At 40.9% G+C, this 17,982-nt stretch overlaps 1 protein-coding gene across 2 annotated transcripts; it reads right to left on the reverse strand.

Annotated features, from left to right (window-relative positions):
• Window positions 1–939: 939 nt before the first annotated feature.
• On the reverse strand, window positions 940–13,674 carry LOC126390083 (pre-B-cell leukemia transcription factor 1-like). 2 transcript variants are annotated; one of them, XM_050044201.1, is made up of 9 exons: window positions 13,322–13,674; window positions 12,712–13,068; window positions 11,286–11,359; window positions 5,102–5,346; window positions 3,713–3,903; window positions 3,454–3,589; window positions 3,133–3,289; window positions 1,663–1,749; window positions 940–1,414 (listed from the first exon to the last, which is right to left on the reverse strand). In XM_050044201.1, exons 2-8 carry the CDS (start codon window positions 12,894–12,896, stop codon window positions 1,706–1,708), a joined length of 1,032 nt encoding a protein of 343 aa, XP_049900158.1. In that variant the 5' UTR covers window positions 12,897–13,068; window positions 13,322–13,674; the 3' UTR covers window positions 940–1,414; window positions 1,663–1,705. The 2 variants fall into 2 exon arrangements, with proteins under 2 accessions (XP_049900158.1, XP_049900157.1); XM_050044200.1 differs by having other exon boundaries at window positions 12,712–13,674.
• Between the last annotated feature and the right edge of the window lie 4,308 nt (window positions 13,675–17,982).

Raw genomic sequence — 17,982 nt, forward strand, 5'->3', positions numbered from 1 at the left:
ATGCATAAAAAGTCCATGTAAATAGATTGCACAGGTAATGAAAGTTTTTAATGTAATGGATCGTAGTGTAGTTTTAACTAATTATTTAAGTGGCCGCTTTGACTCATACTACTACTACATATGTACGGTGCATTCTGTCACGATATTATCACAATTTATTGTAATAATTACATTCACACTAATGTTTTGTTTGTTTGTTTTACACATTTGACCAATTTAGGGGTATTTTATCATACTAACAATCTGTTACATTGTGCAGCACTCACTGCATTATCACATACTGGACAATTGTCCATCTCAGCAGCTATATTTAGATAAAGCCTGTGTCTGTTGCTCAGGTGTCATGATTTGTTGACATCCAACAGTTAAGCTAACTTATGAGACAGTAAAAACAAAACAAAAAAAAGTCTGTTTTTTTCAAAATATCCAGAAGCCAATTAGATGCAGTGGCTCTGCTGAACACTAGAGGGCACTATGATAAAAACACACACATATGATCTGACACCTAACATAACTTCAAGTGCTTATTCATGTTTTAAATTTTTGAATGTTTAGTTTCTCCTTTTACATACAATGTTGTGTATTGGAGATGGGGGATGTTATTTGTGGACGTTTGTTCTGTTTATTCAAAAATGAACAAAAAGCCAATGAAGTTAATATGAAAAAAGTGTGCACATGAGCACACCACACTGAACCTGACCTCCTGGGTTAAAGCCTCTTTGGTTCAGTTGCTTCCTAATCGTTAATTACCTGTTAAAGCAAAACTGTATTTACATTCAAACAAATAGAAACAAAGTCAAACACAGCTCTTTGTTTGAATCAAAGAAAATTTTAACAACAGTCGATGCTTTTATTCAGTTTTGGTGATGTCTGCCATTTAGATGTTTTGTTGTTGCTGTTGAACTTTTATTTGCATTTTCTCAGCGACAACCTTTTCTTAAAAAAAAAAACTTAAAAGAAAAAAAGACATTAAAATTGTAAATAAATCTACAGTTGGTTCAAGGCTCCGTACAGGCCCTAAACCTTTATACATTGCATGATACACTAAAGGTGGACTAATACATCAAAAAAAGGTTCTTTTTTATCATTTATTTATTTATTTATTGTTTTTAAAAAATCAAAGAAAAATGGTGTAAGTAATAGTAAAAAGAAAAAACAACAACTGTCAACACATTCGTAAAGTGAGGGGGTTGAAAAACTCAGAGAGATGTTAGAAAAGAAAAACGAATAAAGTTGCAGAGATTTGGTTATGCTCCGTCTGTGGCTCGGCTGGAGGTCGGCCTACATTCTGGGTTGCGCAGGACAGGGAGGGGAGGTGGAGCATCAGCTGGAGGTGACGTAGTGCTTGCTCCCTGCTGCTCTGGGTGGGTGGAGATCAGAGGAGGAATCACCAGTCCTGCCAGCCGTCACCACCCTGCACAAACAGACGTTCAGAGTGGGAGAATTAAATTTTAATGTGAATGTTTCCTTTTAAAGCTCACCATCAACCCAGTGTCCAGTTTCAGTTGGTGGTGTGGTGCAGGATATGTAGAGGAACTACATCAGCAGGGTTTACAGAACGTGTCACACCATAATACATGCATACAGGGAAAGGCTGTTACCATGACTACTCACTTGGAGAGTGTGTAACTATAGCAACAGTGTGTGACCATAGCAACTTACATGGACACAGAGATGGGGGAAGACAGTTCCTCCACGCACGTCCTCATAACCTCCCGTCAGGGGTGTAACACGGAGCTGGGTATCCTCCTGTTGGCGTACAGGGAACACACATTTTAATACTTTAACCAGCATACTGCTCCACACAGGGCTGGTTTTAGACATACATGAGCTAGATGGGTGACTTGGGAATTACCAGGTGGAGGGCCGCCAAAGAGGAAGAGGAATTTTTTGTAATTTATTGCAGGAACTTAATCTAGTTTTAAAAGTTAGTCCAACTTATGGCTACACTAAAGGGGATCCATTATGCTTTTCCTTAGTTCCTGCCATATATATATATAATGTTGCAAAGTCAGATACTCATATTAAATGTGGCCAAAGTTTCAGCCAATGAGGTTAACATATAAAACTAATCCCAGGGAGGCTTCAGACCACTCTGAATATTGTTTCCAACAGTGTTTTGTACTTTTGAGATGAGCTGATGTCAGATTGTAACAGATCTCTTTATATGGTCATCTGCTTCAGGCTACTACATACACTGCTACATGTACCTACATGCTAACGTCAGGGACACATGTAATCTTGGTTGCTGATGTTAATTTCGCCCCAATGTCGGATCATATTCCTGCAGGAACACGTCCAGTTGTGAAAATTTTGGTTTACAAGCTTTAATTTTTTGATTTTTCATGGGAGAAATTGCCGCCATACACCGTTACAGTAATTCCCCCGCTGCAAAGACTGCACAGACACAGGAAGAGTAGATGCAGGAGACCCCAGAAACACTGACAAATCACTGACAGAGCTGTCTGGATGTTTCTGGGAGAAGGGTCTTAAAGAGACAGACGCTAAATTGAAGCGCTTCAGACAAAGGACAAATACAGGTTTTCCAGCACAGACAGTATGAGAAAATAAAGCATGTTTTGACCATGACTGCATGTAAAAAATGTTCTCGTAGAAACCTAAAATACAAGTATGAACCTGAAAGTGAGCATAATAGGTCCCCTTTAAATAAACCCAGTGGTCGTACTGCAACACACACCTGATTTGGAGAGGAGTCTGCAGACAGTCTCTATATCGGAACAATTTAATGAGGGCAGAAGCTCACAGTCATATCATATAATTCAATATGATATTTTAATTTGTAGAATTATTGATGTGCTAAATTGTATTTCTATTCTTTGTATTAAGACAACATTCTTCATGGTCTCTTGGCATCATGTTGGGGCACATGAGTTTTGTTTTTGGGGGGGTTTTTTGCCCACTGGGTCGCCGAAAGCAATCTAGGAGCAATCTCCATCAGCATATCCTCAGAGTATTATCTTTCACCTTTGCAAAAGTTATTTTGTCCTCAACATTCTTATGGCTAAGATTAAGAGTTATTTCTTTCCTTTTTCTTTTCCTTGTTTTAGTCGCATGATGAAAATTGTAAAAACAGGATTTATCTTGGCAACAGGAGGTGTGTGTGTTGTGTACCTGAGTTTGGTGTGGCTGGGGAGTTGGCTTGGCTCGCCTGTAAAGATACACTAGCAGCGTCCACAGCTGTCTTCACAGCATACCGGTTAGCTTCCTCCTGCAACTTTGCCACGTTCCTTTTATAGCGAATCCTCTTGTTTCCAAACCAGTTGGCCACCTGAGAGAGTTAAAGGTAAAGACAAATTAAAAAAAGTAAGCCAGGAAATCCAGCTGCTGTCATTACACTAAACCACATCCAAGTATGTGAATATGGGTACTTTATCAACTTCTTTATGCTCCAAAGTTCCTTATTTTTCCCCAGTGTGTCTTTGACGTCCTGACCTGAGAAACAGTGATGGAGCACTTCCTGGCCAGATCCTCCTTGGCCTCCTCACTGGGGTAGGGGTTTGCCAGATGGGAGTAAAAATATGTATTCAAAATCTCTGCCGCTTGCTTGCTGAAGTTTCTTCGTTTCCGCCTGACAGAGAAGAGCAACAATTAACTGTCAGCAAAAACTCTTTGTCATGATGCTGTTCGCGCGCTGTCAAAGGCTGGATTAAAGCTGAGAGGATAAGGGAAAATAAACAAGTGTAAACCCCACCTGGCATCCAGGAACCTGGAGCGTAGGATCATGACGGCTTCACACGTGCTCTGCTTTAACTGCATCTGGATGGTGCTGAACTTGCGATGGATGATTCCCACCATTCGCTCAATCTCTTTGGGTGAGATGGGCCGCGTGCGGGACTGTTCTCTCAGCAGGTTCATCACGTGGTCGGTGAATTCATTGCATGCCTGTACGGGAGGAAAGGTGAGTAGGTCAGGTGTGAAGGTGACAGAGAGAGACAAAGAATTCAAACGCACAGAGCCCATTGGTCTAAAGTCAGACTTTCACATATTTACCCAGATGTGAGCCTTAGTTGTGACAAATGTTCAAGAGGTGAGGCTTCTCTTTTTCACAAGTACTGGAAGGACATTTTCCAAACCTCACCCTCAATCCACAACTTCGACCTGCAACCTAACCCCTTTCTTCCCCCTCTTTGGCACCATCGGAGAGGATAATGTACACCTGACTCCCATCCAACGTCCTACACTGTCTTTTGCCTCTCTGCTGGCCAGACGGGCAGTTCTAATCAGTTGGAGGGATGCTGCTCCACCCACCCATGTCCAGTGGCTGAGGGATATCATGTCCTGCCTTAATCTTGAAAAGATTTGCTACTCAATTTGTAACTCAGATATAAAAAAAAATCCATAAGGTTTGGGGCCCCTTTCTGAAATACTTCCAGAGCTGTCAGTTAAATTGAAGATTTTGTGTTAGTTTCTTGTTCTTGGTGCTTTCTGTCAGTGTATACTCTGATAAAGTACCCCATCATTCTGAACCTGCCTTTTAAGAGGCATCTCTCACCCTCATCTGTCATTTTTTGTACTATTCAGGAGATGGAGGACCGTCCTATCGACGATATTCCGGCTGTTTTTAGGAGTAAGTGGAATGGGGAGGGTTGTGATTAGATTTCATGCTTTGTTCCCTGTCATCTATATGCTTTAAGTTTGATACCTGTTGTGAATATGCATTGTGTAACCTTGTTAAAATTGAATAAAAATATTCTTGATTCTCTTACTATCAAATCCATTTAAGCCTTAAGATAACCGCCTGGTTTTACTCACTGCACTTGTGCCCAAAACCCTGCTGGATCCATAACTTTGCTTCCCTGGCATATCAAACCCAAAATATTAAATTTAGAAAAAACTTCTTGTACTTAGGTGTGAGTGGCTCAGTCATATGTTAAGCTGTCATACATATTTGAAAAAAGATGTCAGGCGCACACTCATACAAATGTATGAAATGATCAGTAAAGTAATACTGAATTAAAATAAGAAACTATTCTGTAATTATTACAATAAAGAATTAATGTATTTTCTTTTACTCATGTTGCATCACAGCTTTGTTCACCACTTCTTTTCCAGTTTTACAATCACTATAAAAATATCCCACCTGTTGATATTTCTCCAGCTCAGAGTGGTACATCCGTCGTATCTGAGCGAGCTTCTCTTTGTACTCCCCGTGTTCTACGCTCCCCTCATTAGGCGACCCTCCAGCTGCCGCAGCGACCACTGCTGCAGCTGCAGAGGCCCCGCCCCTCTCGGGACCTGCAACCCCCTCTGCTAACAGCATGTTGTCCAGTCGCATGATCTGAGGGTCTGGACTGTCTTCTTCTTGGGCACCTCGGATGCTCAGAGCTGCGGAGACGGACAGAAACAGTCACACATGAGATTTGATTTTCATGTACCATACTCACCCGATGCTGTACTTTATTTGTATTATTATGTTGTTGTTTGTTCAGCTTTGAGGGGTTTTGCCAAGCAGATACACTGCCAGGTGGTACTAACACTACTTCCATTTAAATAAATCCAGAGTTCAATGCTTCATATGTTCAAAATGTGGAGCATCTTTTAATCAGAGGCACTGAGAACAGAAGGAACTAGAGAGCAGAGACTGACGGGTGAATAAAGCGGAAGAGGAAAAGGGGAAGCAGAAAAATAACTATATCCTGCTTATGTAAGACTTAAATGTTCATTCATAAAATCTGCCTCGGCTGTGTAAACTGGAAAAACAGGATGCACAGCACACTGCACACAAAGTAGTTACTACATGACATCAGGCACACAACCTGCTGGCTTTCAGTCAAACTTTAAGCTGCTTCCAAATATTGTAATTGCTTCCAATCAGTAGCCTGTTTCAATATGTCAAATTTAAATTCCTTACCACATCTCTGTAGTCTTTGTCTTACTGTTTAACTATTTGAATTAATGCTGCGTTATGATTTTAAGTACAAACATGCTGTGAACCAAATTCATAATAAAGTAATGAAAGAATCACAGAAAACAAGGTTTGTTTTTAAGTTAGGTGTGCACTGAATACCTAACAGCACAAGTTGTAACAACTCGATGGAGTTTGAGTGATCTATGCACAACCAAGGTTCCCTTCACAGCCAGCAGAGAGCACTATCTCACAGTACATGACCCACAGCAAACACATTTGCTCACTATATTCAGATTCTCTCATTTTGCTCCAGACTCACTTTTCTCTGAACTGTCCAATCAATAGAACGTCCTCAAACACAAGGTTGAAAACTGCATTTCCATAAAAAATATCAATCTGCAAGACACTCCAGAAACAAGCCCGTTTTTAATCTCAAATGTCCTACACACTGTCTTCCTAGACAACCCCTTGCAACAGGCCTTAAAGGTGATAATGATAGTGAAACAATACAAAAACCTTCAAAGGAATTTAGCTTTGCCTCTTAAAATCAACTATAAAGCACAAACAGTGCAGCTGAAAACTTCAGAGAAGCCATTGTTGAATAATCCCAGAAGAGCTGACAGTATACTATAAATACTGGACGACATAAGAAACCTCAGTTACAGCTCTATTTGTTGGAGGCGGTGAGGAGATCAAGTGGTGTCTGTGCTCTAGGGCAACTGGAGTGAGATAGAAAAATACGAGGTGGGAGCAGAGAGAGACGCAGACAGCAAAAAACACTGCCGGGAGGAAGGTTTACATATAAAAACAGAAACTGTTGCTGTGCTGGTGATGCCAGCTTTCCTTGGCATCCCCATGCCTTAAAGAAAAACAGCCACACATACACATGCATCCTTGCACACACACACAAACACACACACACGCACACAGCTGTTAATTAACGGCAGCTCTTAAGGAGCAACTAAAGACCCGATGAAAAATTAAGGCTCATTTGAGAGGTCGTTAATTTACACAGTTATGCAAATGAGGTGGCAATTACAAGGTATTTCCAGAGATCACATTCATAATCCTGCAACGAGGGCAGTGACAGCCTCCGCATCTGGCTAACAAAACACACACACACACACACACACACACACACACACACACACACACACACACACACACACACACACACACAGTCTATAAACACTGACAATCTGTGATGGACTCCAATTTATCTAAAACTAGTGATTTCCCTAACCATATTACAGTCACATGGTTGTATTATTTCATCCAAATATGAGTATACTGCACCTAACACACTGTTGTGCCAGATTAAAATCTTAATAGATAAAATATGACCCAATAACTCTCAAAGTTATACATGTGTCTGACTGGCAGGTGCACCTGTGTGAGCGTCTGCCATGGCTACAGGTCACAGACTGTAAAGAAGAATCCATCAGTTTCTCAGAGGGCAAAGAGGGATCATTACCAGTTTAAAGAGAAGTGCTTCTCCACCTCTGCATCCCCCCTTTTCCCTTCTTCCTCTACTTATACATCCAACATCCCAGCCCCTCTTTTCCCCTGACTCATCATTCACTAACTTCAGTTCCTCTCTTTCACTTCTCGATAAATCATCCTTTTTTTTTTCCCTTAAATTTTCTGAGAGAAAAATCTGAGTTGGAAAGGAAAAGCATTTAAAGAAACACAAGTTTTTCATTTACTGTGACAGTAAAATACACATAGAGTTTATTAGGTGTACTGAGAGGTGTTTCTTATGGTGGTGTGTCTTTTGTTGCAGATGCTGCTTGTACCCAGGTGTCTGTAGCCAACAGTGCTACTCACACCTGGAGTATAAATAGCCGATTTGGCTTTGGCTTGATGTATATTCCTGGGCGCCCTGGTGACATCGAAATATGACATCGACACAAAGGGTCTATTCAGCTATTCTGTGTACACAGTGTGCATTCAGCAGCTTTATTCATCCTAAAAACTGAAAATAATGTGTCAGCTTAGTCTAAAAATAATAAGCCAACGTTGACTCACACGGAACTCGAACCCCAGTCTCCTTTGTCTGACCCATTCACCCACCGCATCTCACTCCCTCCATGGACTGTGTCACTCTTTATACTACGTCACCTGACACTCTCTGGCAGTACGTTTGTATGTTTTCTCATAAATCTACTATTTTAATCTCAGAGAACATACCTAGTACTAGCCCTAACATGACTTATTTGCCGTGATCCTAACCACCTCCAAACTGGGTGCCTCAGTGTAAAGAGTACAAGCCAATCACAGCTCGCAGTGGGATCTATTATTATGTGTTTCGGGATGGGTGTCAATAGCCAACAAAACTGTTTCAACAAGCACTTAACATTTTAATCTTCATGAAGGAAGGATTTACTGCAGGACAGTTGTATTAGACTGCACAAGTTTTAGCTGGATTTACATTATAAACTAGTAACTGAGTGTATAACACAGGAGTCAAAGCAGGAAGGACAACATGAGAGAAAAGGAGAGACAACTACATTCAAAAGGGGGCAGGTCCAATTACTGTTAATTACTTTTCACTCATTTTTAATCCAGAGTTTGGGTTAATCAATAACTGTGTGTACAAACACAACACGCTCACACACAGTGGGATAAAGGATAAAGACATGAGCTGTGGTCCGTGACACCTCGTGGAACAGAGGGAGTAAATCCAGCTTTGTGAGCCCAGTTGGAGCCGTGGGTGGTAAACTGTCCCCCCACTGAGAGTCTGTTAGCAGTGAAGACTGACAGTACTCAGGGGTCTGGAGATTATCAACTGTCTGCCAATCCATGAAACGCAACCATTACTGCCTCTTCCTCCAACTCATCCATCAATCTGTCGCGCCCTCGCTCTTGTCATTTTGTTCTGTTTTCTTACTTTGTCCTATTTTGTACATTGTAATCCTCACAGAAAATATGGATGGTAAAAATAGAGAGTTGTATCGGGAATACTATGACAAAGAAGTCAGGAAGGACCAGAGGACGGTGCAGGAAGCACATATTCTAATAAAAACAGCAGTGTCTTGGACTGTCGCTGTCATGTGAGGAGTTATTTTTAATGGTTCTAACTTGAGACTCAGGAAGAGAACGAGACACTGACAGCAGGATGGCAGCACCAACTTGACAGAGAGAGGAGTAATATATATTATAAACTTTCACTACAATCTAGATGTGCAGACTGTCCTTAAAACTTCATAGCCATAAAAATGTTTTTCAGAGCAATGCGTTTCTTTAAGAGTTTTCATCATAATAGAATTGGTCAAATCAGTGTGAAGGAGCAACGAGGCACCAGTGGAAAGTAGAATGAACAATTGTCTGTGTGTGAATCAAGATACCGACCAAGGGTTCAAAATACATTTGATCATTCATACCAGTTAAACGCTTAAATAATCTGCTTAATTAAATATGAGTCATTACCACTTCAACAATCCAGAGTTCTGGACTAATAGTCCAACAAATGCACTGTTGTGGACTCCCATTTGAAGCCTTGAGCGTGGCAATTTGGCCGACGTCATCTTGTTTTATGGAGCCAGAAATGACCATATTCGGACGAGAGGGCGGAGCTGTGGAGGAACGAGGGGTGGATCTGATTGAGTACCTGGGGACACCATGCATGCTAAACTTGTCAACCACAAGGTAGCCATGGCCTCAAGCAGGGGTCGACAACCTTTAATATTAAAAGAGCCAATACTGGCCAAAAAAAGAAAATTATCTGGAGCCGCAAAACATATTTGAATATCAAGTCTAAATTAGCCCATCAACATTACAAAAGGTCTTCATGAAAATGTATTAATATGATTTACTACATGGTGGCTACTCTGCAAGGGGCTATCTATAATTATTCAGTACTTTAACTTTGCAGCGTTGGTGGTGAAAGCAAATGAATCTGTCAACACATTATTAAATCCTCTATTTTCTCCCAAAACTATTCCTTTTTTGGATTTGGAATCCATAGCTAGCCTTAGTAGAGAGACTCCAGGCCACTGCTACTGAAGTTCAGCAAAATTTAGAGGAAAAGGCACCATGTCATAGACATTTGATGCAGAATTTAGTTGATGAAACATTAAAACAATTTTAATTCAATGTATAGGCCACACATTTTTACAGCTGTATAGTGCAATAATCAACAAATGAAACAAATGAAAATCTAAATGTTAAAAACATAACTTATTGAATTCCATATAATTTTATCTTAAAGCCACAGGAAGCCAATGGAGAGGGTCTAAATAGCCGCATGTGGCTCCAGAGCTGCAGGTTGCCTACCCTGGCCTAAAGCATACCCTGCTTTATCGTCTACTTCTCTCTAAATGGGACCATAATTTACAAAACGAATATCATGCTGTATTGAAGAGGACTTGAAACTAGACAGTGAGACCATGATCTCATTAGGAAAATATTAACTGAGGTAATAAATAAAGTGGCAAGTAGGGTCATTTTCTCATTGACTTCTCCACAATCTGACTTGTTTTTTGCAACCAGTGGAGTCGCCCTCTGCAGGCCATTAGCAAGAATGCAGGTTAAAAGCACTGGCGCATTGGCTTCACTTCTCAGACCAGGAGATTACCCCTTAGGCAAAACTTCCATTGTCCAGCTGCTCAGGGATATTAATCAGTCGTTTTTAAACAAACTATACATTTGTAGCCAGTTTTGAAAAATTTACGTCTTCAGTGGGAACAAATGGCAACAGACAGGATAGAGAAATCAGAGAGTTTCGTGGGAACACCAAAGGCAACGATAGGCTTTCTCTGAGCCAGTACTGTGCTGTGAGAAATACACAACTGAGCTCAACAGGCAGATAAAAGCAACTTTGTGGCTGGTTCGGTAAATCCAGGCTGTTAAAGTGTTAAAAAAGCTGAATGACAGTGAGTAGGTAAGACAACTAGTTGCCTTGGAAACTCTGCATCCCTCCTGGTGCCGACCACAGGGTTCCCAATTCAAGCTAAGTGAATGAAATGAGGTAATAACAAGGGCTGCTCTGTAGCTCCCACAGTTCTCTGTGCTTTCTGGTGGAAGGAGTTCTCCACTGAAAAGCCACCTAAAGATGATTATATCACAAGTAAAACACAAATTTGGGCCCTTTACTGTAAATTCTAATTCACTGCTGCGTCTGGGGTCAGACTGAATGTCAGAATCAAATATTTGGATAAAATCTCTGCAACAACCATCCTGCTGTCAGTTTATGCTGCTTGTGCACATTCATAAAGTTTAAGGAATACTTCACCCACGAAATGACCAATTGTATATCAGTTAGTCTGCAGTGTTACCTTGAATTCATGAAGAAAAAACTTTTTTTTGCATGCCTCAATGGAAAACGGCAAACATACTGACTTACTGATTGTTTGGGGACCACCTAACTGGCTGATGAGAAAATATAAAGACACCAGGAAGCGAGTAGACAACTTACCTATCCTTTCTTTGACCTCACACAGGACACTGAAGAGAGCAGGCTTCATTCTGTGGCAGTTTAAAGCATGTTTCCTTAAATGGAAAAAATAAAGGCAGAAAGACAGAGACTGTGAATTATTGACCATTCTTTGGTAGACGTCATACTCTATTGGTTACAGACACTGACATCCATCAACAATAGATCATGGAGACACATAGCAAGTCAGTGCTGAACAGACTGGATTCAGATATGTGAGTGTGCAACCAGACCTGAAGCCTTTGACTGAAAACAGGCCTGAGCACATAGCTGTCTAATTCATCTGAACTTACTCACCTCAGTGAAGACAGAGAAGACATATGCACAATCATGCAGAAACTCTGAAACTTAAAATGGAAGTCTACGTGTAAAATGGATGGCACAAATAATCAATAGTGCCATATAATGTCATACTGTTGTCTTCTAATGCAATACTGATACTCTACCAGTGTTGTGACACTTTGTTAAATCACTGAGGCATGGGTATGTCATTCTTTTCCTACATATATTTGATCGGAAATATGCTGTTTTCTTACTGTTTTTGCCAGTTTTTAAATTTGTGGATCCTGTCACATGTCCTTATTGCTTTTAAAAACTCTACACAACTTGGTGTAGGATGTTTTATGCCAACTTGTTAAAAAACTATGTATGTAATACAAAGAATTCTTCAGGAAGAAAAGAGATTCAATGAAATTAAATCACAATGTAACGTCAAAAAAGATCATAAGCAGAGGGTGGTAGACAGACACTGCATTACAGTAGATAGCATTGGATGTGTGACTGACACAAAAATGTGGCTGGACTAATGTATTTATTTATTTTTAAAGGGTATATCTTGTATTCTCATAGATTAATTGGTTTTCCTAAACATGTATTCCAGTATTGCCTCTGTCAAGATGCTATTTTGAGCAAAATACTGCTGTTAGTGACAGGAGTTGGCTGATATAATTGAAATGATAAATAATAATAAGGATAATGTCGCCTATTGGTGTTGCAAATGTAAGAAAAATCACATATACAATGAACCATGTGATGTTGAAACTAGTGAACTGCATTCCACTGTTCAACTTAACTCGAAACCAAAAGCATACAACTCATTTAGTTATTCGATTAAAAGAAAAGGAATCTGCAACTATTTAGATAGTCATAATTTTTCAGGCAAAGCTCTACTATGGACAGCTATGGAGTCCAGCAGCTTTGCATTGAATGCTGTTGATTAGGCTCGTGGGGTGAAAGGTGGTGATGCACAGCTGGAGAAGGGGCACACAAATTCCAACAGTATTGTGGATGCTTGTGTGTGTAAAACCATGCATGCTTGAGGGGATACTGTGATGATGATTTGACCCTGTGCAGACCCAACACCAGCTCTTAAACATGTTCTGCCCTCTATCAGGCCTTGTGTTATTACCTGGCCTGGGCTTCATCCAGACTCTCATCTGTGATGACCATGATCTGCTGGAGGATGTCGCCAATGTCCTGCTGCGGCTGACCCAGGTTGAGATGTTTCCTCATGTTGTCGGGATCATCCACATCTTCATGGGACAGTCCAGTTAGTCCAATATGACCCAGCATCATGCCGGCCTGGTCCTCCATACCTACGATGTGTCTCTTATTGTGGAGGGAGGGATGGGAGGAGGAGGATCTCTACAAAAGGGGTTTTCCTACTTCAACTTTCAGCACTTAAAAAATGAGGTTGAAAAGTTTCCCTTAAAAAGAAGCATACAGGGGAGGGTTGCCTCAGCTGGAGCTGCCTGCTTGTGTTTGTCTGAGTAACAAAGAAAAAGAGAGAGGTGCAGCATTTACTGAGGCTGTCTGAGGAAAACAAGACAACGCTACAAAACTAAGGCTGTGGAAACTGTGGCTCTTCTTTGGCATGGGAGGGCACGGCTCAGAAACACTGGCCTTTACTGTTGTTTTTATGAGCAGCCTGACGCGCGTGCGTACGTCTTTTCTTCCCCCTGAAAAAAAAAACCGACCAAGAGGCTCCAGACAATTAACAAAACTGTGTCGTTACAAACCTCATTCCTTTTCTGAGCGGCTGCTCGGCTCTTGCGGGTTAAATCTCGGTCTGCACGGTGCTATAGATATATCTAATGACCCGGGAGCCCCTTTGATGTCGTCGTCTCCGCCTGCTCTCCTTTTATCCATGAGTCCCGGATACTGCTCGGTGATTAAAAGTGAGAACCTAAGAAGACGGTGTAGGAAAGGTATCCCCGGGGACCTTCGTCTGTCCGGTTCCGTCCAAAGTCCCACACAGACGGGTTTAGTTGGTGCTTATTGCTGTTTTCTTTGCCTGTACGGCTGCTGTCCCACTCCTCCCAGAAAAACACCACAGAGCAGTACAGACCTCTGTGAAGCCACACAGCGTGAGAATAGACTACTTCCGGTCAGACATTTCACACTAATACACTTCAACACGTATAACAGGATTAAAGGTGCATGTTTACAGTCATGAGGATTAATTTAAATCAATAAACAACCTACTTTTTATATCCTTCCCAAGATTTTTACAGCGTGCAAAATGCAAAAAAACTGCCAAATGGTCCAACTTTACCAGGGGTCAGCAACCTTTACTATCAAAGGAGCCAATTTTGCCCAAAAAAACAAAAAAAAAATAAAATCTGTCTGGAGAACATTTTTGAGCCTCTTTATAAAGATGACACAGCTTTTTAAGTCAACATTACTACTAGATCTAAATGAGCATCAATTAATATGGTTTAGCACAAGGTGGCTAATCTGCAGTGGGCTATTTTTGATTATTTGGTGCTTTAACAAACCCTTTTTGGATTTGGAATCCACAGATAGCCCAGCTAGGGAGACTCAAAATTACTGCGGCCATCGCTAGTGATGTTTTTAGAGGAAAAGGTGCCAGGCCACAGACGTATGACGTACATTTTAGCTGACAAAATGTTCAAATTTCTTTTTTTTAAAAAATTGGTGTTTAGGCTATGCATTTTCACAGTTGCGCGGCACGGTGGTGTGGTGGTTAGCACTATCGCCTCACAGCAAGAGGGTTCCTGGTTCAATCCCAGGTGTGGGAGCCCTTCTGTCTCCCCGTGTCAGCATGGGATTTCTCCGGGTACTCCGGCTTCCTCCCACAGTCCAAAGACATGCAGGTTGGGGATAGGTTTTCATAACTCTAAATTGTCCGTAGGTGTGAATGTGAGTGTGAATGGTTTTCTGTCTCTATGTGTGATAGTCTGGCGACCTGTCCGGGGTGTACCCTGCCTCTCGCCTAATGTCAGCTGGGATAGGCGATAGGCTCCAACCCCCCTATGACCCTCAAGAGGAGAAGCGGTTAGAAAATGGTTGAAGTTGAAGACTGTAAGAATCACTTTAGGCCTACAACAATAAATTAGAATTAAAATTTTAAAAAAAATAACGGTTTGCATTTCCATATGATATTCTGTCAAAGCCACAAGGAGCCACTGGAGAGAGGCTAAAGAGCTGCATGTGGCTCTGAAGCCGCAGGTTGCCCTGTTCTGGGCTAAAAACAAAAGTATAATTCAAATGGAAAAAGTCTAAATTTGAACACCTTATATTTACAGTTTTACTTGTAAATTATTGAGATATGGAATTTGGCAGTATTCCTATTGTTTTTTTCTCAAGGGCACTCACCCGGCTCAGAAAAATGACAGAAGAGCCAGAAAAATGTACTTACACACTGTAGATATCAGAGAGGTCTACACTTTGAGGTTAAAAGTTAAGAGGGTGTGGCTGAGCATGAGCACGGTGAATGGCATAGCTGCTGTCAAATACTTTCCCAACTGTCCCCCTGTCCCAACCAACTCTGCTCTCCACTAGTAATACCACTGTGTAAATACTTTGTTATAATTAACACTCTTGCATTCAAAATCTTATTTTGATTAAATTTTGGATAAAATTTTTAAGTTTTGTTTTTTTAGTATGCAAGTATTAGCTTCCAAATATACTGGAAGCACCAAATTAAAAGCAGTCACTGTGTAGAGTGCCCATTTTAGGATTAGGTAGACTATGTCATTGGATTATGATTAGTGATGCATTAATGTGTAAACATCATGTATGTTGCATCTGCTAGAGGTGGAGCTTATTTATTACTGCTGGGTAGAATAATTTATAGTAATACATAATAATTTTTCAGTCGATTTTTATTTTGTAGCCTATTAATAATCTAAATCTGCAAACTAACATGCAACTAATGTTGTGAGATAAATGAAGTGGAGTAAAGTACTGGCTTCTTAAATGTAGTGAGGCCAAAGTAGGCTTAAGCAGTATGATACGGAAATATTCAAGTAAAGTACAAGTACCCCAAAACTGTATTTAAGTACAGTAGTTGAAAGACTTTGTTACATTCCACCACTGGTGGTAGCACTGTTATATGACACCGTTTTTACATTTGGCTCCAGTCTAGCACTGAATGTCTGGCTTTTTTTCTTACTAGTCAGCCCCTGACAAATGCAGATTTACTACTACATTATGTCATAACATCCATGATCCATTTAGACTGCATATCTTGTGCAGCCATCTACATTTGCATTTAATATCTGCTCTTAGTCAAATGCCTTGTCATCTGTATTCTTTAAATGTCATGATATAATAATGCTGTTGTGTTATATGTGTATGATAGAGCAGAGCCTCCAGAAGAAAGGAGGTGTGTGGAGTCTTTCAGTCCTGCCCTGGAGGTGAACAGCAAAATGATTTTAATATCTGGTGCCAAGCCAAACAGAATAACATGGTCCCTTTAATACAAAGCGCAGGCAAATATTCATAGACCTCAGATTTATCAAATGTTATTTAAAATGATGACTGCTGCAAGTGGTGGTTTAAAATGGCTATAAAATTAGACTGAGGCATTTTAGCACTTTTATTTTGAAAGCCACAGTGATTAAATTCCTGCCTCTTTCTGGCTTTTTGTGGTTCCCTTGACGCAGCTCTCCATCAGTATGTCGGTGGGCTCAGGGGAGTGCTGCAGTTTGAGTTGAAACCGCGAGGAGGCCATCATTTCACCATGGAGACAATGTTGTTGTTGATGTTGATGTTGACAGTGATGATGCTGTGATGATGTGTGTCATGAGGTCCTAGAATACCTAACGGCTCCCTGTTCCTTGACTGCATCTCTGATGTATGGTGGCTTCTTACTGTACAGCATTGTCTATAATAAAACATATATTTCTCAGGACATTACAAAAGGACTCTCACACACTTGCAGCCTCCTTTATATGTACAAGCTGTGGGGAATCCCTGTGTGTGTGGTCTTAGCCAGGATGTGTTTTTTCTCCTCAGTTCAGTGTGACCGAGACTGCAGTGTTTGTCTGCACTTGCACTCAATCTATGTGTGTGTCTGCTGCTGTCACTTTAGACAGGATGCTGACTTGATGGAAAAGATGAATGAATCCCCCAGCAGAGTAGGCAGTACCGTCTGAACCTGCTCCCTCACTCAGTCTATCACTCTCATATTTACTACCGCTCGCACACAGGCAGCTGCATGCACCCCCAACAAGCAGACACACACAGAGACGTGCTGGCATTCACACACACACACACACACACACACACACACACGGACGTACTCAGTGGTAATTTACCTCTTCTCTCTATTGATTTAGTCCCAGCAGATTACAGCTGGCTCTCTCTCATTAATTGGCCAATCAGCCAATAAAGCTAAATGCTCTGAATAAACACATTTCTATTTTCACTGAGATGGAACAGTCCGTCATCTCCAGCCCCCCTACAACCACCCCCCTGTGGTCTGCTCTGCATGTTGCCATGCCAACAGGGACCTGAGCGCCTCTGGATGCTCCAGTCGAGTGTCTTTTTCTCAATTTCACACATGTACACACACAACATTAGAGTTGATTAAGAGGAGTGTCTGTGTCTTTTATGAGTGTGTTCTGTCTGCAGCTATTAAAGGGCCTTTTTCCTAATGTGCATGCAGCTGCCTCTCTGTTGCATGGTGGGAATAATAAATAAAGGTTAAGAGTGACTTATTTTTACTGCGTTATCTTTTTTGTGGTATTTTTCACTGGATTATTTGCATTCTTTGTGCTTGCTGACTACTCAAAACAGCTGCAAACATCCTCCTACAATAATTAAATATGCTAATAATGTCCCAGACAGTAGTAGCTTTCATTTATTGCACATTTGAATAGTATACTGTATAGCTGTGCTTGCTTATGATACATGAAACGATATAGTGGGAAATGAGTTGTCAGTTTTAATAAAAGATTTCTACCCAGGGACCCCCAGAGATTCTTGGTTACATTGGTTCCTCCCAGTGTTGGCTTGGGCTGCGGCCTTGCCTTGAAGAGACATAAACAAACAGCGTATTAGTCCTCATTGTCTTCCCTTTCCTCTCTGACGCACTCAGTTCAGTGCTTAGTTGTTCCTGCTAAAGATGAACTTCTTTTAAAAAGGGTCTCGCTCCAGACTACGCCTCTGAAACACAACAAGTTTAATCCTTTGCTTTCAAAATACTGCAATGAGTGTAAAATTTCTGTTTCAAGTGTGTAAAGAAATTGATCTTGAACCTATGTTTTGCATTCTTGGGATACAGTCAGTAGCCCTGAACCTTAGCTCCTCTTCACTGACGCTGCTTAACGTGCTTCTTTTTAGTACAAGGAGGTGTGATTCTTCAGTGGATTTCAGATACTGTCCCTACAGTTTCATATTGGATCCAGAGCACTATGAAACTTATATCTTT

This window comes from Epinephelus moara, chromosome 5 (genome assembly GCF_006386435.1).
Source record: "Epinephelus moara isolate mb chromosome 5, YSFRI_EMoa_1.0, whole genome shotgun sequence".
Lineage (NCBI taxonomy): Eukaryota > Metazoa > Chordata > Actinopteri > Perciformes > Serranidae > Epinephelus > Epinephelus moara.

Excerpts from the sequence above, each read along its gene's own strand:
- LOC126390083 (XM_050044201.1), bottom strand. The coding sequence starts at position 12,896 with ATGGAGGACCAGGCCGGCATGATGCTGGGTCATATTGGACTAACTGGA. Across the intron at positions 3,904-5,101 it reads AGCTGGAGAAATATCAACAG|GCATGCAATGAATTCACCGA; the intron begins GTGGGATATTTT and ends CCTCCCGTACAG. Across the intron at positions 3,290-3,453 it reads GCTCCATCACTGTTTCTCAG|GTGGCCAACTGGTTTGGAAA; the intron begins GTCAGGACGTCA and ends TAACTCTCTCAG.